General features: G+C 39.2%; 3 protein-coding genes across 11 annotated transcripts in view; 2 read left to right on the forward strand and 1 right to left on the reverse strand.

Moving 5' to 3' along the window:
- Positions 1-22478, reverse strand: part of LOC107221612 (hemicentin-2) — a 302996-nt gene that overhangs the window by 162901 nt on the left and 117617 nt on the right. The gene's annotated exons all lie outside the window — the stretch shown is intronic.
- Positions 84-20573, forward strand: LOC107223044. 4 transcript variants are annotated; one of them, XM_046743615.1, is made up of 7 exons: positions 84-515; positions 2983-3233; positions 3323-3598; positions 3984-4117; positions 4214-4379; positions 4564-4967; positions 20563-20573. In XM_046743615.1, exons 2-6 carry the CDS (start codon positions 2985-2987, stop codon positions 4963-4965), a joined length of 1227 nt encoding a protein of 408 aa, XP_046599571.1. In that variant the 5' UTR covers positions 84-515; positions 2983-2984; the 3' UTR covers positions 4966-4967; positions 20563-20573. The 4 variants fall into 4 exon arrangements, with proteins under 4 accessions (XP_046599571.1, XP_046599572.1, XP_015518099.2 ...); XM_046743616.1 differs by lacking the exon at positions 20563-20573 and adding an exon at positions 9095-9106; XM_015662613.2 differs by lacking the exon at positions 20563-20573 and having other exon boundaries at positions 4564-5026.
- Positions 7598-10828, forward strand: LOC124295111. Of its 2 annotated transcripts, XM_046743617.1 has the most exons (6): positions 7598-7966; positions 8784-9037; positions 9143-9418; positions 9656-9789; positions 9877-10042; positions 10149-10828. In XM_046743617.1, the coding sequence occupies exons 2-6, from the start codon at positions 8792-8794 to the stop codon at positions 10548-10550; spliced, it is 1224 nt and encodes a 407-aa protein (XP_046599573.1). In that variant the 5' UTR covers positions 7598-7966; positions 8784-8791; the 3' UTR covers positions 10551-10828. The 2 variants fall into 2 exon arrangements, with proteins under 2 accessions (XP_046599573.1, XP_046599574.1); XM_046743618.1 differs by lacking the exon at positions 7598-7966 and having other exon boundaries at positions 8766-9037.

Below are 22478 nucleotides of genomic sequence, written 5' to 3' on the forward strand. Positions count from 1 at the left end.
CATATCAGAATTTTTATCACGATGGGAAAAGAGACAGAACCGTGTGATCTCAATTTTCATGGCGAGAGATACGTTGCACCGAGCCAAGCAAGTTGACCGCGAAAAAAGCGTGTCGGCGTGCAGGCGACTCCCATTTCTAGCAGCCGCGCAGCATTTCGCTCCTGGCGCACCATCTCGCGGTGATACGAGTCTCTCGTTTGTGCATGTGGCTCAAACCTGCGACATGCTCGCTTTCACAAGACTTAGTGCGCAACACTAGCCCCATCTGACCGATGATTTTCCGTTCATTGGTCGTAATAGCAGAACTGCCGTAGGCTGAATTTCTATAGTAAGATAACTTTAATGCTTAGCGCTCTGCAATATCACAGTTAAACCGGTGTATAACTATACATGTCAATATTCGTATTTGCTCAGTACGCGAGTGCTTACTTGTACGATAATCGACTATTTAGATCCTGCCAAACTGTTGTGCGCAACAACTCGAGTGTACATTGTTCGACACATTGTTTACGAAGGTAATTTTGCCGACCTGATACTTACTTTATTAATTTATATAATCTAGCACGTACTCAAATTATGTAATCTCGACATACATTAGATAATATATATGCATACAGATACATGCCTGCGTGTTAACGGGTCAAGTGTATTGGTACGTGATACGCGCAATATAGTGAGACATGGTTTAGGAACGTTAGAAAAAAGTACATTTTTTCTTTACATGGACTCGCGACCACAAATTTAAATGCCAGAAAGTATGCAGGTTGTGAAATTTTGTAGGTCACGGTAAAATCTAACGGCTATAACTTGGTGTAGTTAGATTTGCATTTCATTAGTGTGAAATTGCGACGATTCATCTTTGAAATAGGATGAAAGATAGAAAAGGAAGGAGAGAGACGAGCTCACGTCAAGAAGAGCGAAGGCTCAGTAGACCTACGTACTTCATTATAATAAGACGTGTCTCAAGTAAATGAGTTCAAGCGTAGATCCTGATCAGGTAAAAATTTGAAATAGAACATAGTACAACGAGAAAAAGACTTCACTCAGAACCTTTTATCCATTTTTAAATATATTCAGAGTCCTATATATATATTGAAGGAATTGTTGGCGATCGTATATTCGATAATCAAGTTAAGAACTTATTTGATGGGTGTACAGTTTAAATTATTACCGACCGTAAGGGCTTAATTCTTCTGAGGATTATACGATTTCAAATTTCACGCTTAATTCTATGGAGTATTCTTTTACAGCAGTATTTGTTTCTTGTCGAATATTATGCAGGCAACGATAATATAATCGCTGATTTTTTTATTCGAAATCCGGTGAGAAAATTTGAATTAGAAGACGAACCTTACAAAGTTTTAATAGCCTAATTGACTTCTAGTATACCTATATCTAAGAATAGTAACTCTAACTATGTCGTAGCGCTAAAAAAAAGATTCGTTTAGTTCAAGAATCAAAGATCCAGGTTAATTTCAAATCGAAGACGAACAATTAAAATTAATAATATATCAGGTTAAAAAAGGATAGTTGAAAGATCTATTTTGTTTGTACAATGGTATTTTGTTTAGAACCAACAAAGAAACAAACGGTTGGTAGGTTGCGGTTCCAAGAATTTTACTAAATTTGATGACGGAAACTATTCATGTCAGATTAGAATATCCTGGGGTATATAAAACGTTCTCGTATATACGGCCATGCTATTGGTGGAACAAAATGTATCGAGATATTAACAAATACGTCGTTTCTTGTGACTTGTGCCAAAAGGTCAAGCGTTTAACATAAAATATGGAAGGCAAATATTTAATGGTCAAATTTTACGAACCGAACGAGTTAGTGACAGTGGATTTTTAAGGGCCATTACCTACTTCAATTGGTGGTGTCCAACATATATTTTTACTAGTAGATGCTTTTTCTAAATACACCAAATTAAATCCCGTAAAAAAGGCGACAACACAAATTGTAATTAAAGAAGTTCTTGATTCCTACGTTAACGAAATAGATAAACCAAAAATAATATTATCTTATCACGGTACACAGTTCACGTCATCTAAATGAGAAATTGGATTAGAAATGAACGATATAAAAGTAATCCTACTGAGCATATCATGAGAGATTTAGATGGCATGTTTAGAAGTTTATGTTCAGAACACATACACGATGGGCCAAGCATGTGGAGGATATTGAATCATTTTTGAACAGAACAACTGATTCTAGTATCGAGTTTACTCTTAAAGAACTACATTTTGGAACTAAACCTACCGATGAAATTGAAAAATTAATATCATTTCCGAAAACATCTCACTTGATGACTCATGAGCGTAAAATTGTATTTTCTTGAACCAGACTGCAAGAAAGTTTTAAGGAAAAACTACGTAAGCAAAAAGGTTATTCGAAGCTCAAATTTGTTCCGGATGATTACTATTGATTACGGCACCTAGACAACCTAGCGCATTAAATCACGTAAGGCAGGAATTTTTTCATCTTTTTTGTGGACCATACCGAATATCTAAAGTTTTAGACAATAACGCTTATTGTTTAGGCGAGGTTAATAATTCTGCGTTAAATAAAGGTATCTATAGTCAAATCAATTTAAGGAAATACTTCGTAACAGATAATAATAACTAAAAGAAAAAATACGCCATAAGAAAGTACTCCAAAAAACGAGTGGGAAGTAATTTTAGACGCAGGGTTATATGTTCTAGATAAAGTTATCTGAAAAAAAAACTCCTTTTAAATAATATATTTGATTTTATCTCGTAGATTTTAGAACAACCTAAAATTGTTACAAGATTTAGACACGGTTATTTTGAAAAAAGCCTCAAAATTGTTAATACCTGTGAAAGAGCGAAGCTCGACAATTACTTGTTATCATCTGGTAAAATTTATACTCACTGTAAAACAGGTTTTCTTCGGATTGTATGCTTTAACCCATTAATGTGTGACAGTCTGATATTTGTTAATCAAATGAATTTTTATTAGCTATGGCGTGGAAGAAACCGGATTGGCTCGACGCGTCGCACGTGCAAAAAGTTCTGCGAAATCATGAAAGGGACGAATCCATCGAGGTTTTCGGAATTTCAGTGAAACCAGCAGTGGCCAAAGGGGATAATTATACTAGCGATATGCATCGTGTCGCTGTAGAATTTTTTCGAGGCCGGAATGATCGTCGAATTCAAGAGACGCGATCTATCATAGTGAAAGTCGCCCCTTGTGACCTTCGAGAAGAATGGGTAACCATCCAAACATCGCCGATCACTACAATCACTACAATACAAAAAAAAGATTACTTTCATCCGCTGTTACTTGATTAACTGTCCAGATAGCGGGTTTAGGAGTTTTCGACATCGAGTCGTCAATGATGTCTGCTACGCTCCCAAAGATGCAAGAAATTCTCGGAAAATTTTCCCCGGAATCTCTGGGTGCACGGTGTTTGTATTATCAGATTGAAAAACCAACGCACATCGTCATCGAGGACCTGACTAAAGATGGATTCAAAATGGCTCAACAGCAATTAGGCCTGGACCTAAACCACTCTGTACTCGCTATTCGAAATCTCGCTAGATTTCACGCTTCTTCGATTGCGCTCAAAGAAAAGGTCAGAGGATGATCTGCACCATGTGCAGAATAAGTAGTTCTTTTAATGATAGATCATTTTTTTGAAGAGTCATTTTGAGCACAAGTTACAAGGTTAGTTTAGTATGAAAGAATGTAAATTCGAAAAATTGGTGATTCCGAAAAATTAACAACGGAGCCAGGAATCGAACCTGGCGTCTAGAGGTGCTTGACCGGAGCCTTACTCCACTAGACCACCTAGCCGCCCTGACTCTGTTGTTGTTAATTTCTCTCATCACCAGTGAGTTCGAATTTGTTTTCCTGTGACCGGTTTATGTGTGTTGTTTTTTTTTTTATTTGTTAGTTTAGTATGTTCACAACTGACCGGAAACTTTACGATAAAATTTTTTCACATATGTCAAACTCAGTATCCGAAGGCAATTGCTAATTACAAGAAGGGGCTGTTTGACAAGGATCATCCAATCGCGATGAAGCTGTGGTTGAACAGGAGCTTAAGATCTCTTGCAAAAGAGACAACGAGTTGGTCTGAGCTGAATCCACAGTAATCATTTGAAATAATTTGACTTAAGTCGGTATCATGAGTCCGAGGTAAGGCATTACTTTGATTATTGAATGATCTGACACTGTTGCTCTTCAGAATTCCAGAAAAACTTTGTAAGCTATCGGACGTTATGTATGAGAAGACATGCGAGGTGGCTCTCTATCGTGAGGATGATTTTAATGTTCTCAATCACGGCGATATGTGGGTGAACAACATGATGTTTCGTTATGATGAACAACAGAAGCCGATAGAGCAGATATTTGTAAGTAAATTCAGGTTATACTACTCTATCGTTTTACACGTAATAATCAGCGGATCATGCGTTATTCTGATTTGCATGCAGGTAAGTCACACCTCTATCCATCTCTTGGTCGTACCTTCCCGAAAAGTGAAAGAACTGATGTTACAGCAATACATTGTGATCAATTTTGTCTCGTCAATTATAGGTGGATTTTCAATTCTGTCATTGGGGCTCACCAGCAGAAGACCTTCTTTACTTTTTTGGCTCTAGCCTATCCGACGACGTTCGACTTCAGCATCGCGATTTGCTTGTAAGCGAATATCACACCACCTTAACCGTCACAATGTCCAAACTGCAGTGTAAGACGGCAGTACTGAGCTTCGACAATCTACAAGCGATATTAAAAAAACGAGTTCTTTGCGAACTGGCTGCCGTTGCTGCAACATTACCAGTTGTTGTTTTTGAAGAAAGGGAACCATTCAATCTCGAAGATGTATTAAAAACCAATGCAGAATTTCACCATCCAGGTCATCGTGGTAAAACGTACAGGAAAATCGTGACTAGACTTCTACCGTTGTACAATAGTATGGGGATATTGGACGTGTAAGGGTTTGCAATTATCATCAAGCGCCCCTATGTACTCTGAATAAATGCTGCGATGCCCAAAACAAATATGAACCAAATATCCCCCCCACCCCTCCCCAACGACCCCGACCGCCATCACTGACCTTTTAGATAACGACAGAAAGACGTTGATAATACCCTCTATCTTTCTAACCAAGCTTCACTGTCTCTTACGTAACGCTCAGTCTATTTCGATGAATATGCGTTTTATCTCTATCCGTTCTATCTAGCTTTCCAACGCTGGGTTCTTTTAATCATATTTCTGGCTCACTTTGCAGCAGGCTGTACTTGGCCCAATAGTGAAAACACACTTGATACAAAGTACAATAGCTCATCTAGCTTGGCAACTTCGTTTTACTTTTTCTAATCGTATAATTTGTGGCTCACTTATTGTTAGCAGTAGGCAAGTAGGGAAAATAGTGAATGACAATCATAGACCAGTCAGACGATGCGTTCCTGGCTCGCCGCATGTAGCATGCAAAACTATCTGCAGCAATCTACAGGATTCGAATTGTTGGAAGTATCTGGTATAATCGTTGAATGGGTAGTCGGTGAGGGGAAAAATTTTTGGTGGAATATGTATCGCGTGTTTGTGAAATAGCCGTGGGTTGAACGAAGTCACAAAGTTGCCGGAAAAAGATGTTACGCATTAAAAATTGCGCCGCGCGATAAATTTCGAGATAAACGGGTAGGGAAAACCCCAATCTTAGAGAAATGATCCTTCAAAGGAAAAACATAAGAATTTCATAACTAAGTTACAAATACGCTATCGGTCAATACAAAAACCAAAACACGCCGGCAGAATATCCTATGTAAAATACACTTGAAGGATACATTTATTTCTTTACAAAGTTATCGCAACATTTTATGCAATCATTATTTATGGTCATTTATGGCTCTACAACTAGGCGGTGGAAAACAGATGATTGCACAAAAAAAACGTCGATAGTGACGGATGTTTTGCCGAGGATAAATGAAACGCTGGCTGAATTAAATATTCCGCGAGTCAATCCGCTCTTTCTCCACCTGCAATACGAAAAACCACTTTTTTTGATGATGGAATATTTGAAAGCGAATGGTAATGAGATAGCAAATCGTTAAATAGGCCTCAACCTGGACCACCCTTTGCTCGTCATCAAGAATATAGTCACATTTTATGCCTGTTCTCTGGCGCTCGAAGAGCAGGTATAAAAGACCAAACTTTAAAATACTTCAGATTCGTTAATCACATTTGACAATTATTCTAGCAAAGTGTTGCATCAGCATTGATGAAGCGAAATTGGGATCCATAGCAATCTGAAATCACAAAAAGAATCCACCACGCACATGTATACGTCAACTTCTTATTTTTCTTTTTTTTTTTTTGTAACCCTTCCGTAAATGGATTTTCAACTCTTTCATCAAGCTTCACCAGCTACAGACATTCTCCAATTTTGCTACAAGTCTGTCGGATGATGTAGAATTAAATTACCGTGAAAAACTAGTCCTCGAGTATCACGTCTGGTTGACCAGCACGATGGCAAACCTCGGGTGCAAGACGAAGGCAACGACGACCGAACTACGACGACTTGCGTGATACGCTGCAAAGACGTGCTTTCATTGAAATGCTTTTGTCTTTCACATAATTGCCGAATATGATGAAAGATAATAGTGAAAGAATGAAGCTTGCCGATCTAGTTTCACAAGGTGTACATTTTGACAATCCAGCCCACCGTGAAATTCGATATAAACAGATTATGACTGGGCGTCTACCGACGTATGACAGTGTGTGGCTCCTGGATTCATGAAATTATCGCGGAATTAGTTTGTGCACAAATTTTGCGTGTGCCAAAAATACAAATTTCATCGCACTAAAAAATACCGAAGCTTGAAAACTATTGCATTCCTACGGTGTATGAAAATACAGTTGTTACAAGAGTGACGGAAGGTTTTATCAACCAGTAACTCTCAGACGTTTCAACGCCTGATCCTTATGCCACGAGATACGTCAGGCAAGGCCATACGTTCAACGAATAGTTTCATTGTTCCCGAGAAATTTTGTTCGCAATTTCAAAATACTTGAGCGTACAAAATAATACATTATTTCATTAATCATTTTTTTATCAGGTGTGTTTTGTGTCTCGCCGTAGTCATTAATTGGCGATTCCTTTTTTAACTTTTTTTTTTTTATTTCCTATCTTGACAAGATTATACGACTCGCAAATTTTAGCCAATTGCACTGCCTTCATCCTCAAATCACACAAGCGTAGTGGGGATATATGTGCAGTCACGTGTTATCTTTTATCGAGTGCATGATTTATAAATTTATACACATTGAATCAGTTCTTGCCATTTTATCATCATCGTAAAGCTTATACCCGTAAAAACAAAGAAGTCGTAGTCTCGTTTACCTGATAATTTCGATATAAGGTCACTTTGTTTTACCTTCTTTCCCAACCGTGACCCTAGTCAGTGTCAAACGAATAAATAAACATTCTGCCTAATAATCTTTGTGCGTACGATAATTACAAGGTGCTGTGACGTAGTGGCGGGCTGTTTCGGGGAGTCCGAAAAAACAAGTGAAAAAAAATCCTTCAAGATTCGTATGAAATTGCTAGACAATTTACGTGGATTGAAACTGTATCTGACAATTGATTCTCCGCTCCATGACCTGCTCCCACCGCACACTCATGGCTTAGCCTTGAACGTTGGCCGCATTCGCGAAAGACCTGAATTTTCAACCGACTGGCAGGATGCGTACGCCACATATCGCTCCGATCCTGTGTCGGCCGAATGAAATCTACTCTACCTACGGTAGCACTATATAAGAACTAAGAGAAGGCGAGAACCCGTTTCATTGCAAAAGGAAGAACCGGACGCACCGCGATACTGCATCGTAGTTTTCGTGTTTTGCATGGAATCCCGTTAGTGATTATCATTTTGTGCCAAGGATTACGTGTATTATTTGTATTTCGAGAACACAAATTATTAATTACCAATCAGAGGTAAGAGCTTACATTAAAACGAATTCTATTTTTTAATTCGAATTTCATTCTTCGCAACATCCATGTAACTTCTTCCAATCAATGATCATCTAGTGAATAGTTGGCAAAAATTTAATTTGACAGACCGTACATTGACATGAGGACGCAATAAGCGCTCCACTCGGTTGTTAGGATTGAGTACAGAATATTAACGAAGAATTAAATATTTGCTTGCCCAGTTCATGTAAAATTCTGAAAAAAATTTCGAAGTATAAACAAGAACTTGGCAGCAAAAATCTGAAATTATTCTGCTAACGTTGCAGGCATTGTAACGAGAGACAATTATTGTCGGAGGTGTAACTTTTATACTGTAGCATTGATGTTTCGCGAGTCAAGATTAATAAACTTGAATTTATAATTTAATAATTCATTGCACTGCAATACCTCAGTTTGAATATTATAAGCAATTATATTTTTCTGTCTGTATGCTCGCTTTCTCGTAATACATACGCGAAATAAATGAGTTATTGTCAACGATATGTGAACAAAAAATTAGTCTTTGATTCAAATGTGGAGACCGTTCCAAAATAATGAACTACAACAGAATGTGCAGATAAAATGTCATGTAGACTTATTATCGACCAGTTTGCCTGACACAGATACGCTCTAAAAGAATTTCCGTCTGGCTGAATTTAGCTTGACTATGCAACGTAACTGGTTTGCATTGATAAACACTATAACGTCATTCTCATTTTTAAATTCCGTTCACGTCAGAGTCACTTGTCTAGCATTTTAATAGCTGTTAACCGGAGAAGAATTCATCGTGGAAATTTTCCAGTGACGAAAATGGAAATTCTAAACTGGTTGAACCCGACTTTCATACAAAAGGTACTGCGAAAAACTGAACAAGATGACTCAATCGAAGTATCTGACATAAATGTGAAACCCGGTACGTCGAAAGGGGACAATTACCTGGGAGATCTTCTTCGCGTGAATGTCGATTTTTTACGAAGCAAAAAACATGAGAAAATCGCAGAGACAACATCCCTGATTGTGAAAGTGGCCCCTCGTGGTGACTTTCGCGAGGATTTGGTAAACAAATGAGACTAGAGTTTCACATTCAAAGCATACTTGTAGAGAGAAAGAGAGAGAGAGTGTTAATTTTTCGTTTTATCATTAATGTAAAGTTTTGAACAGGTGAGGAGCGGTAAATTGTACGATACGGAAATCTCGATGCTGTCGAATACTTTGCCTCGGATGGAGAATACTCACGTCGGAGTCGGCACGATATCGTTAGCTCCACGGTATATTTATTCTCAGATTGAAGTACCGATTCACCTGATAATGGAGGACTTGAAGCTAAAAGGGTTACGGATAGCTGATCGGCATGCGGGTCTTGATCTGGAGCATTGCTTGGTCGCAATCCGGAAGCTTGCCGTTTTTCACGCTAGTTCGATAGCTCTGCGAGATAAGGTGCGTCTATACCAATGGTCTTGTAGTTGTTAATTTTTCGATAAATTCCTAGAACTCAAGTCCAATCTAGTCGACTGCCCTGACCATTTCGACCCACCAATAACATTGCCCCGATAACTTTACAGTATGACAGAATTCTGTATAGGTAAGAAATAAAATGCCGGCAAACATGATGACCTAAGTTTTTTCCACGATGAGATTGATTTGTTATGTGTAATATCATGGATCGAATTTAAGGATCCACAAGCACTGATAAGATACGAGAGAGGATTGTGCCACGAAAGTCAGCCAGCGTCGTTAGTTGCATTCGTCAATGGATGTGCGGAAGCTCTCGGTAAACAAGTGGTGAAATGGCCAGAATTGAACCCACGGTAATCGCTCTCTAACGAAATTTGTTTCTTACGTTACATATGAATATTAGTTAAATTTTTTTAACAAAAATTATCCTTATTTGGTAGGATTCGGGAAAAACTTGTGAAATTATCGTCGGTTTTTTACGAAAAAGGATCGGAAAGCACTCGATTTGAACAGGACGATTTCAACGTCCTTAATCATGGAGATTTTTGGGTGAACAATATGATGTTCCGATACGACGAACGAAAAAAGCCCGTCGACGCGATATTCGTAAGTAGAGATCGATGCTGTCGTTGAATTTCGTTTCAGTGTTCGTATCTTGCGTGAAACATCAAATATTACACGAGCGTTTGTTTCATCGTATCCCGAATTGCAGGTGGACTTCCAACTCAGCAAACACGGCTCACCGGCTATAGATCTGCTCTACTTTTTTGGCACGAGTCCCTCCGACGATGTCAGAATTCACCACCGCGATTTACTCTTGCGAGAGTATTACGCTTCGCTGACCGCCACCATGGCTGATCTAAAGTGTAGCACGGAAGCACCAGGCTTCGACAAGCTACAAGAGGCGCTACGAAAACGAGCTTTCTACGAAGTGATTGCGTCCTTTGTTATACTGCCGCTCGTCCTAGTTGAAGTTGAAGTACAGAAGGGCTTAGACGAAATAATAAAGCCGGATGGGACGCACGAGAATCCGGGATTCGAGAGCAAGATATACCGGAAGGTCATGACGAGAGTTCTACCATTGTTCGACAGCATGGGATTACTGGATGTGTAGCCGTGCATAATTATTACCGTGAATCCGTTGCTAGTTTTTCACCGGTACAATATATGGAATGTTGAACTATATAACAGTAATAGTGATTATCTGTAACCAAATCGTCATTCATTTATTTCACTCGATGATTATCTTTCCATTATTCACCAATTTTCGGCAGTATTTTAACATAGAGAAGTATTTAAATTTCGATTACAGTAGAATGGGGAAAAGTAATTTTGTGCTTCGACTGTAGAACATTGTTTTGAAAAAATATACTTTGTATCTGGTGCTTTCAACATCAACATTGTGCTTTCATTGAGTGTACAATTCATCGACATTGGTCATTTACGGCCGTTCAAGTGGAGTACGTGATAAGCGAAGCTTTCGGAGCATATGACGCAGTTAAAACAGGTTAGGACTGCAGATTTCAGCGACTATCGATGTAAACTGATAAAGATCTCGGTCAACATACATCACCAGTAAACAAATATTTGTCGGGACGTGTTTACTACAGAATTCGCGTGTTCTTTCACTCAGGCTTCTGCCTGCTCGAAGCGATTTATTTATTGATGTAACACTCTCTCGCACACACACCCACACAGACACGCACCGCATGCATACCAGCTTACGTATATAACTATATACATATGTAGGTACAGCATAGAAACAGACCTTTGCAAGTCACAGTCAAGAACAACGCCACACGTGAAAATTATCGTTGATTGAGTGACACGAAGGCTACAGTGACTTATAACCCAGTACATGCTTCCATTACGCTCTGTTATTAGACGGAATTACAGTAGGACCATTAAAAAGATATTTAAAATTATGTTTGTCTTGAAATTCTAAGAAACCGTGTATCAGTAGACGCGTCAATCTACAAGAACAACTAAAGTCCTCCCGTTTCGTAGCTCCGCATGGTATGCAAACCGTTACCACGGTCAGTTGTCATCTACAGAATGAAAAGCATTACAACTTAATTACTCTTACTCTTAGCTTACATGAACGCACTTACGATTTATTTAGTCAAAGATAAAATTATGCTTCTAATATTTCTGTTGTTATTTTACTTAGCGCGGAAAAGAGATCAGATATAAATACATAATTCGTTCGTACAGCTGAAATGAAACAGCGGGCGTACCAACTGCAGCGGTGCTCTAACCGTTTGCTGGTAATTTAATTTTGTTGTACGATTATTTGCACCACCTGTAGATTATGCAGCACTATGTTGAGCAAAATAAATTGATACAGGTCTAATTCGTAGACAAAGAGCGGAAAGACGTCGACGACGCGTCTCTCTTTCAATACCTTTTACGTAGCGCGCAGTCTGTCGCTATAAGTCAATGTATCTAACTGACTCCAGATTGATTTATCGAGAACAAATGCAGACACATTGGCACCATTCGTCGTATTGCACTGGCTACGCGGTGTAACGTTCACTGAATTGTGTCAGAAGCGATTTATTGCGTAGATACTTGATCTTATACAGGTGTATAAGGAAATTTCAGTACACCTTATCTTCGTACATTGAACTCATGCATACAATCTTATCTTACGATACGCGACTGTGAACTAAGGCCGGGCTTGCGACTTGTCCAAGAGCTTCGCTCATTGAACTGGGATCAAGTTCCGTTCTGAATGCAAACTGCGTAAGCTGTTGAGCCGGACCTTGGCAGGAGAAGTCGAGGAAATGAAAGGAGTGCACGTACAATATACACTAGCCAATAATAGACAAGTACTTGCTGCATTCATTGAAAAATATCTCACTAGCTAATTGTTGTAAAAAGTCATATTTTCTGAGCCCGCGTACATACACGCAAATACCACGGTGAATGTAAGAGTTTATCTTACCAGGTAGTGTCACAATTTTCTCAGAAGAATAAATCAAAAAGAAGTGAGCAAAATTACCGAGCTTTGTTGCTAAAATATTAAATGCGAGGTTTTCTGGGAAACTTTTAGAGGTGGGGTAGAAAAATGTGAAAGACCAAAAAGTCAAAAACGCACGTACAGTTAAAAACGTAGAAAGATCAAAAATACAAAAAGACGACTTGTAGAAAAATAAAAATTAAGAATGCAGAAATGTATAAATAAATTTGATCGCCAATATTACGGAAGTGCAAAATATTGAATTGCGAAAATACCGAACATTGAAAAAATCGACTTTTCAAATGTCAGACTCGTGCCTTTGTCGAAAATCTACGAATCCGAATTTATCAATAACGACTAACCAAAGACTTGAAAGATCGAAATCCCGGGACCCACTAAAGACAGAATGGCCCAAATACCGAAAGCTTGGATAACGTCAGACCCATACATTCTCTGCAACCCCGCACGTATCCGATGGCCGGTGTCTAGTGCCATCTAGCATAACTCTACTTACCTATGACAAACGCACATCTACATTTTGCACATCGTAATTCTACTCTTTCGAAACTTTGATTGTCGACAACTAATTTTTTCGGTTTTGCTGCTGTTGTAATTATCAGCCTCTCTGAATGTTTAATTTCGTAACTCTCATTTTTCTACATCTCCACATTCTGTGCTTTGGTCATTCTAAATGCCGACTGTTCTGATATACTTTTTCGGATAAGAGAGCGTTCGGTTAAATGAACGTTCGGGAAAACAATTATTCAACAGGGTGATTCATCGAAAATCCCACCTTCGGTACGCTGATCATTCGATGTTTTGAAATTCGTATCTCGAAAGGTTTTACGGCTCGCAAACAAATGCGAAAATCGCACGACAGAAATAATCGCGCATAATAATGTTTCGATCATTACAACCTTTCGTCATATAAATGCCACGAAAATAAAAAATGTTAGTTGACCTAAAACCCGAAAAAGTGATAAAAAAAAATATGAAAGACGAAACGAATGATAATTTTAAGGTCCTGTTTTCATTCAATTAGCATGAGATAATAGGAGAAAAATTCCATCCCTTGAGTCAACAAAGTCAGATAAAGTCCCTGACGAGCAGAGGCAAAAGTTGAAGAGCAAAAGTGTTAAGCTGACTTAAAATTTCTCTTCAAGATTACAGACATATATATATATATATATATATATATATATATATAGGTGCAGTTATATCATGAAGTTTTGATAAGCCAAATCGCTTGAGCTTATACTTGGATGTTAAAAACTGATTGCCTCATAATCGAGGAAGAATATCAAAAGATTACTTCAATACACGTACGGGATATTTCAATTCTTGTAAAGGCACAGATAATAATACTTTCGTTCAGAAGTTTGTCATATAATCGTTATAGATTCTTATTATTAATAATAATAGAATGAAATACTTGGAATTTTCGTTTCCTCGTACTTTTGGATACAAAGTTACCCAAACAACTAAATTGTTCTCATCAAGACTCTGATACCGGCAAATTGCATATCAACGTCTAGAAAGTAATTAACGCTGTTAGTAATTACACCATCTGGTGGGCAGCCTTCCGCGTTAATTCGAGTCAACCTAAAATAATTAGAATCATACACCTGAACATCAGCGGAGGTGTGAACTTCAGTCCAATGAGGCTGCTTTACGTTTAATTATAAAAGCCAAGCACTTGAATGACACTGTTCAGGAAATATTGAAGCCATAATCTTCTAGTTTTTGATCATGAATATTTTTCAAACAAGTCTCACAGCAACTTTGACCAACCTTCTGAGATTACGGCCGAGAACATATTATCTTATATCTTGAATCGACGTTACATGGAAATAAATTTCATGATCAAGTGTTAGTTTTAATCAAAAATACCCAATTTCTCTGTCACGCTCTCTCCAGTCCATCTCCTTTTCTCTCTCACGCAACAATCACGGTGAGTGACTTTTGTTTACTAATATACAGTAACACTTTTCGGAGTGTTTCCAATACATTAACGAACACAGCCATAGACATCGAGGAAATATTCGAAATAGAGACGCCGATGACGTTGGCTACTTCAGTAAAAATGAATCAGCTACTCTTTGACGGATCGGTGCTGAGTGCAGAAGTATTTTACTCAAATATAAAAGGTCCCGTCATCATCATCCTGAATACTTTTGTCCTTGAGGAATTTCTGATGACCGAAGGCAAAGCACTACTTGACTTTGGAATGCGATTTCAAATAACAAGAAATTTCGCACGATTTCATGAAAATTCTTTGTGAGATTTTATATTCTTATATGTGAAACATCCAAATTGCGAATAGGATGATAGTTATTATCAGTGAGAACAAATGATCAATGATTTGAATTTCCTACAACTATGGCGCTGAAACGTAGAAACCTTTTGCCATCACGGAAACACGTTTTAAAAGAACTAATGCCGTGCCTGTTCATGAAATCGATTAATTATCAGTGGTTCTTTTTCAATCATAGACAAAAATAGCCATAGACCTTTGACATAGGCTCAAATCAATCATTGTGCACGGTAATGCGGAAAGAGTTTTAAAATTTAGCCCTCAAATTATTGAAGAAAAGCAGTTGGAATGTACAGCAACAATAGTAGGTCACAAAAAAGAGAAGATTATACTCATATTTTTATTTTATTCCCACACCACTACATGCAAAATGCTGATTGAAAATAGACTCGTCGGTGTGCCAGTTGAATTTGTATCGCATTATTATAGTTTAGCGAAGTTTCGACGGTCGGGACTCTAGATCCTATTGAATGGTGCCAACTTCCGTTCAGTTTGCAGGTATTGGTAAGTGGAATAAATTGGCTTGATTAGATAATCGAAACGTTCCTTGAACGGTGTTAGTTGAAAGTTGGCAAACTTTTCGCTAGATTGAATGCAATTTGAGTAACAATGCAGCATGAAATTACATAAAATTTCATCAACGAATAAAAGTGGATGTCAATATTTACCGTACCGTTTAACAAACGGTAGTTAATATCATTATACCATTAGTCTGTCGAACCGGCAGCCGGGTAAATGACTTCCAACATTTCTGTGTGGAATTCTAAATGAGAGAACGCGCATTCCTTAGAAAACGTCGTTACCCCGCACATGTTACCGATAATCCTCTCCTAGGACGATTGAATCGAGGATCTCAACGACCCGGGCCTTAATGGCAATAATTTAGACTAGCCCTCGTTGCGATCCAATGAAATGTTTATAAATTTATATCTTTAAGGGAAAAATTCCTCCACTTCGTGATGTTGAGTGAGAATAAACAAAGATGTGCAAAGCCCTTGAAATACATGCGTATAAAAATAACATTTCCATAATTAACGTTTCGTGTGAGATAAAAAATAGAACGAATATTGCAATTCAAGTGAAAAGGTATTTTTCTAGTCCTATAGAGGGTGTGAAGTGAATTTTGTTGACAATTTATGCGTTGAGTAATTTGAATATCCAGGTACCACGCGAACTGCGTCGGTGAAAAATGGTCATTTCACAATTCCACTTTCAATACAGGTAATATAATTGGATCGAACGAGCGCTGAATTTATCGTTCTAGTTAATTGCATCAGTAAAACGAATGTATGGTCGAGTTTAGGCGAAATACGATGCAGAAACGGGCACCACACTGCAACGGGAACGGTGGTTATTCTACGTAAATTCTCTCACCCTCTTTTTCCCTCTCTCTCTCTCTCTCTCTCTCTCCCTCTCTCTCTCTCCTCTACCTCTCTTTTCCTATATACATCAATCTGATACTTTCCATCGTCTAGTACTCCCGCAGTCTTCCGGAAAGTTAGATTCTCTCACTCGGACAGAATTTAAATCGAATCATTCAACTACAATCTATCCTAGTAGTCCGATAGTTTAGTGAAAGGTTAGGACTAAAAAGTCAGTACGATGTCGCCGAATGATAGGAATTAATTGCGCCACAAATAAATTGCAAGTAAAAACTGTATACCGACAGTAAAATAATCACGCTCACCTAGTCAATTTCACTGCCGGTCACAAAAGAATCGGTACGTTAATTTGCATTTCGAAATACGTTGATTGTATCCCTGGATAGGAGAAAATTGCTACTATGTGAAAATTGACAGTGTTCTTAGGAAAACATCGTGGAATAGGAGACGCACGGTTCTATAGGCGTGGAGCTCGGTGGCAGCGATTAGAACAGATAAGAGACAACTATCGGGTCGAGGGGAGAGCTGATTAACGGATCAAGCGAGAGTGTCTATCCTACGGCAGAAGATCCCGCTGCATCTGACGGCGATAGAAGGGTTAGTCAAGGGTGAATAGAAGTTTGCGCTTGGCGTCGAAGACGATCGTATAACGGGTGAACGAGCCCGTTGAACTTGACGGCGTCGTTGTCCACGAGTCCATTGTATTGACACCAGGCGAAGTCGACTTTCCTGCCATTATAGGAGACCCCTGGTGCTTTCGAGCTTTTGAAAGGCGGACGGAGACCTCAGCGGTTCCTCGTTTACAGGATCTCAAAACTGCGCCAGCTGCGTCGAGAATCATACGAAAAATAAGAGCGCGGTTGCAATGATTTACCGAAAATTGAAATTTATCTATTTATTTTTACAACGCCTAGAATAAAATACAGCCAATCCCGAAAGCGCCCTCGAGGACGCGAGGTACGATTTATACGTGCAGCTCCTTATCTTCGGAACCCCTATTTTCAGCCTTGTACGGAACCCAATTTTTCGGGAATAATGCAAGGTAGATACGTCGGTGGTTCTTCAACGAAACCGCGACTTCACCTGCAGACTTCGATTTTGGAAATGGCCCTGATTATCCGGTATTGAATCGACCTTGAAGAGCGTGTTTGTATTCCCGGAACTTTTCGCTGGAATCTTGAAGCAATTAGGAAATACTTGAAACGTCGATTTCACAAGCAGGCAACGGCTATACATCCTGGGATATACGTCCGCCTTTCCGCGGCAGGTACTAACGCTGTTCTAGGGCACTGAATGGCCTGAGTCGGACGACGGCGGTATTTAATTGAAAGGCTATAACTATGATTAAACATTCCATCGTCGTTTTTATCGGGACGTCGATTAATTGCTTTTTCCGATGCTTTCGATTAATGAGAACACCTAATGCTTTGATAACCGTTACAGTACATCGGGTAAAAATGTCTCTATCACGTGACTTTGAAGTATCGTGGAAAATATATAATAGTTGCACGCTGATTCACGGACAAGGAAGATTATGAGTGATAATTTGAATCATTGGTTATTCCATTAGTCAACATTCATAGCGATACGGATATTCGAACTTTTGTTCTACTTTTGAAGATCCCAGTTTTACGGTTATCTTAGCAAGATTAAAGTTTTATCCACGGTAGGTATAAATTTAGGTAGAAACACGTGCATTACGCGAATTAGCAATTAAACACATGCACCCAGAGTAGCCGTTAAATTTTTCAGTAGGTGGGTATGCTCGTCTAATGAGATTTAATGGAGTAATGGATAAGATTAATATGCCGGAAATACGTACCGCTATCAGCAGAAAACTCAGAGCAGGTGTAACCGTACAAAAGAAAAGGACAGTAATTAATGAAGGAGCTTTGTATTGAAACTTCTCTTTCATAATTTACAGATTCTATATCGTCAATGTATACTCAATACGAATTACTGACTATTTGATTTCTCTGCTTCAATCGCTTTTTCAAAAAATTTCTACCAAATGTAAGAGCTGGTAATATTTTTCTCATCACGTTATCTACGAGATCGTAAGCCGGCGGTTTTAAGTGCATGCAATTGTCCCTCAGATTAATCCAACAACATATTTTAGATCCGTAATTACTTTAAATTTGTCTGTCAACGGTGTTAGGTATGCTAATAATCAACAGCATGTTCCGACTTACACAAAGCAACGCAAGGCCGATTAAAATTGGTGAAACTTTTACTTGTTGCGTGACGTCAAGGCTACAGAATATCACGCAATTATTATCTCCACACTTATCACTGTTCTCATCATCTGCCACGAAATTTCAAATAAAAACAACGTCCTTCGAAGATTTCGTTACGTGATTGTAATAGAAATAATTACATAGCTCAATCTTCGCAAAAATTGTCCGACTGAAAATGAGAAAAGTAAAATATTAGACGAGGATACCCTTGTCTCCCCTTGAGACTGACACCTCCGGATGACGCGAAGGCCTGAGAGAGGAAATACGTTAGATGCAATAGTTGTCCACACGTACCCTCCCATAGTTGCGACTCGGAATCTTGCCAAGTTTCCGAGACAAGTTTCGCAACCCTCAAGAAACAGGTGAAAATATACGGTGGATATTTTCTTTTATCATCACGGCGCCTATAGGTATAAGAGACCCTTACATCATTCCTGACCAAATATCGCGTCACTTGCCCCTTTGGGATTGCCCAAGGAAGTGGAAACGACACCCTTAGTCTCTGACATCGTGCCGTTCTCCTCAGGGTACTCTTCGCCGCGAGTTCCGTTCACCTTTTTTCTTCTTCTGGCTGTTCTTTGTTTTATTTTCTCATTTTTTTTATTCCATCCCGAATAGTCCATACGTCTTGTCACCGATACACTATCGCATCGACTATATAATCTATCACGACTGTGTTCCTCGACCTGATCTAGAGTTTTTTTTTTTTTTCACCGTTGTTTTTCGTTATTTATTGCACGCGGCTTATCGACTCATTCCACCGCATTGGCTTAAGATCACGAACGACGGCCGTCTACTTCTATTCGGTCGAGATAATTAGTTACTCGGTACTTCGCTACTGTTTTAAAAGGACACCGCGTTGATGAATTCTTTCTTCAAACGGCTTCTCTGTTTTATGTCTTTCACGGATACTTGCAACTTTAATGGGTCCTTGACAAGTGGTTATTATTATTCTCGTCATGACGGGCAGAAAAAATGTTAAAAAACCACAATCTCGTAAGAATGTCAACTTCACCACACCACTGTGCGACTGAATAATCATCGTAGTTATTTAAGATGATTTATTATCGGCAATTCAAAGAAATACTCGGATCAGTGTACAGAATTCGGGCGCTTGAACCGTTTCGAATATGAAAGATCGATCCAACCGATACTGTTAGACGCGAGTCTATAACGTCTAATAACTTCTCGATAGTCATCAAAGAGCGAAGAACGCGACGTCAAGTTTTCAAGAAGTGAAGTAAAAGGAAAATTTGATCAGACCCTTAAATTTATTCAACTCGAAACTCTGAATACGGCAATTCGCGGGTACTTGAGGGCCTGCAGAAGCTTTGACGGCGGTCTTTTTTGTCCCAATGTTTTTCTTCTTCTGTCCAGGTCAGCTTTCAGTCCTCGTTTTATTCCTCCTGAGTCATGGGGCACCCTTATTTCGTCGGTACCAGTTTCGTTTGTGAACGCTTAGTCTCGAGGAGAAAGTTCGACCTTTAGAAGGGTAGCAAATCCCTCAGAGATGACTCGGCAACGTTTGAAATTCAAAACACCAACGTGTAGCGCCGGAAAGTTACAAGGTTCAAATTCTTCTTTATTTTTTTCTCATCCCGCTATCCCGTCCCGTCCCGGCATTTTGCCCGCAGCTCAATTGAGTAAACCAAAAGTAATGAACGCGGTACTCTCGACAGGATTAGCTTTTCTTATCACCGCGGTCTCAGTTATCTCCCAGCTTTATCGCGCGAGTAAAAACTCCGGCTTTCGCCATTCCGCATTACTCGTAAACCTGCACCATTCGGTGTATGATTGTAGACCGCATAATTAAATTGTTCACTGTTCGTCAGACTCGTCTGATCCTTCAACGGTACGAACGTATTTATCGGGGTCAAAAGCATTCACGACGATCCTGCTCCTTCGTATCAATCATAACTTCCGCAGTTCGCGATCCTTCGATTCACCAAGGAATCAATAGAAGCTCAAGACAGTCGATGTACTCGTATATTAGCGATAGCAAAAGTGATAGCCAATTTCGCAGACAAATATGCTAATACATCAGTGCCATTAGTCAAACCTGCAGAGAGATTTCGTGTATACCAAACTCCGTAACAACACAAGGGGTGGATGACGCTGATACGGCCATTCATATTTTGCCTATACCTATTATTATACGGATATTTTCCTTATTCCACATGGGTAAAAATCTTTCACTGAACCAGCAAATTTTTGTGTTAATATAGTCACAGAAAGAGTTTAGCTGTCGACGCAAAAACTTTCAAAAACTAAAACATCAAAGGTTTTCCGAGTATAGCCAAGTGGAGTTTCAACGTAGCTAACCAAATTTTCTTGCTGTGACCATATTGCCTAACATTAAAATTTACCGGTCCAGCCAATTATTTTTTCCGTGCAAATCTGTTTTCAGTGATACGAATTCGTGACTTGGGCGAAAATGAAACGTCAGTAAATATCATTCAGTCCATCATCCGATCCTGAGTAAGGAGATACTCCCAAGTTGATTACAGTGTATACTGCACGTATCGATTTTAGTTCGAGGTGGAGAAACTTTTCGGCTAAAAACAATCGTTGGAAATTGAATTCATTGGAAGTTAATTCCAGACGTTCCGGGCCTTCAATCAACTCGGATTGACTATGCCTGTTGAGGGGGGATGATGGGATGGATCGCGACAAATGAGTCAAATTAATCACAGCGATTACTATCTCCGATACCAAAACAAGCCACCATTAATCTGCCTCCCCCATAAAACACCCACGCTGCATGCCCTTACCCGACCGAATATATATTCATAGTGCACCAGACGAGTGTCTAATGTCTCCACAGTGTATTTATTGGGTTAAATCACGTGCTGGAAATTACAGATCAGGATAAGGTTTGTGGAATTATCGCGTCGCATCGCAGCTGCGCAACTACGGTGGCGTTTCGAGCCTGGCAAATCGCCACCTAATGCGAGTCCCCGCAACTTTCGCGTTCTTTTTTTACGCGCATAATACTCCTGCGTTTCCGTGAAATTAGGGGTGATTAAACGTCGCTCGATTCCTCCTTGCCGCCACTTTGCTACCGGGATAACTAACGGCAGTTCTCGATTAGAACTTGTTACGTGCCCTTCCTCTCTCGCGTTAAAGACTTGAAGTTAGAAGCGGAGGACCGTCAATCGGCAAAGTGGGTATAAAAGGTACCCACCTATACCTACCTATCCCCGCCTGCCCTTTAGCAAATATAAACTTTCAAATGCCCGGAAGTTTCGGAGGACATTTCAAGGATTCAAGGTCAATCGATCTCATCCTGTCGCCCCTGTTATTTCAATTACTTTCTCTAATACATGATTTGTTCTGAAACTACTTTTTGGATTCACGTGAAAAATGGCCCAATTAAATTTCACCCAATTATCCCCTTTCAAGAATTGTAAGCAGAAATGTGTAACTAGAGATTTTAATGAAAAAATAATCTCACCAAGCCTTTCTTGCGATAACCTTGGCATGAAGCTTTTTAGTAATCCCATCAATTTCCTATTCTCGAACTCTGCCAACTGTAACTTAGATTCTTCAATGCGAAACTTTGTTACATTTTCGATCCTTCGAGAGATGTATTAAAACTTTACGAAGTTCCTGGCAGTGAGTATCTAATTTTCAGGGAATTCTCTGACACCTGCAAATCGGATATATTTCCGTACCGCTAGAGAAAGCAAAAAAAGTAACATAGTCTTGGAGCAGTTCACTCTTCTCGTTTACCGAAATTTAAGCAATTTCGCGCGGCCAGGAAAGCATGCAATAATTTTTTATTTCTCACAGCCTACGCCCTTCCGGCATGTTGCTTCAATATTTTTGTCTTATAGACGTCATCAGGTATTATATATAACGCCTGTATAGGTGTACAATATCTTCCGTATATTCGTTACTACATTGGTTTTACCCTAATAGCGAAATACCCAATTATTTTCCGCAAAATACAATCTGCTATTGCCTCTCAACTCCCAATACGATTATTTGCTTCTTCCGAAAGTGCGTACGTAGGCTTATATTAAATCTCTAGATACTGTAAAAACTCCACAAGATATTGATAAAGTTTCGGAAACGCAATTCGCAAAAGTGAGCTAAGGTTTCCAGACGTTCGGTGCGACGACTTCATCTTCAGACAAAAGGTCTC

The sequence above is a fragment of the Neodiprion lecontei genome, chromosome 6, assembly GCF_021901455.1.
Source record: "Neodiprion lecontei isolate iyNeoLeco1 chromosome 6, iyNeoLeco1.1, whole genome shotgun sequence".
NCBI lineage: Eukaryota > Metazoa > Arthropoda > Insecta > Hymenoptera > Diprionidae > Neodiprion > Neodiprion lecontei.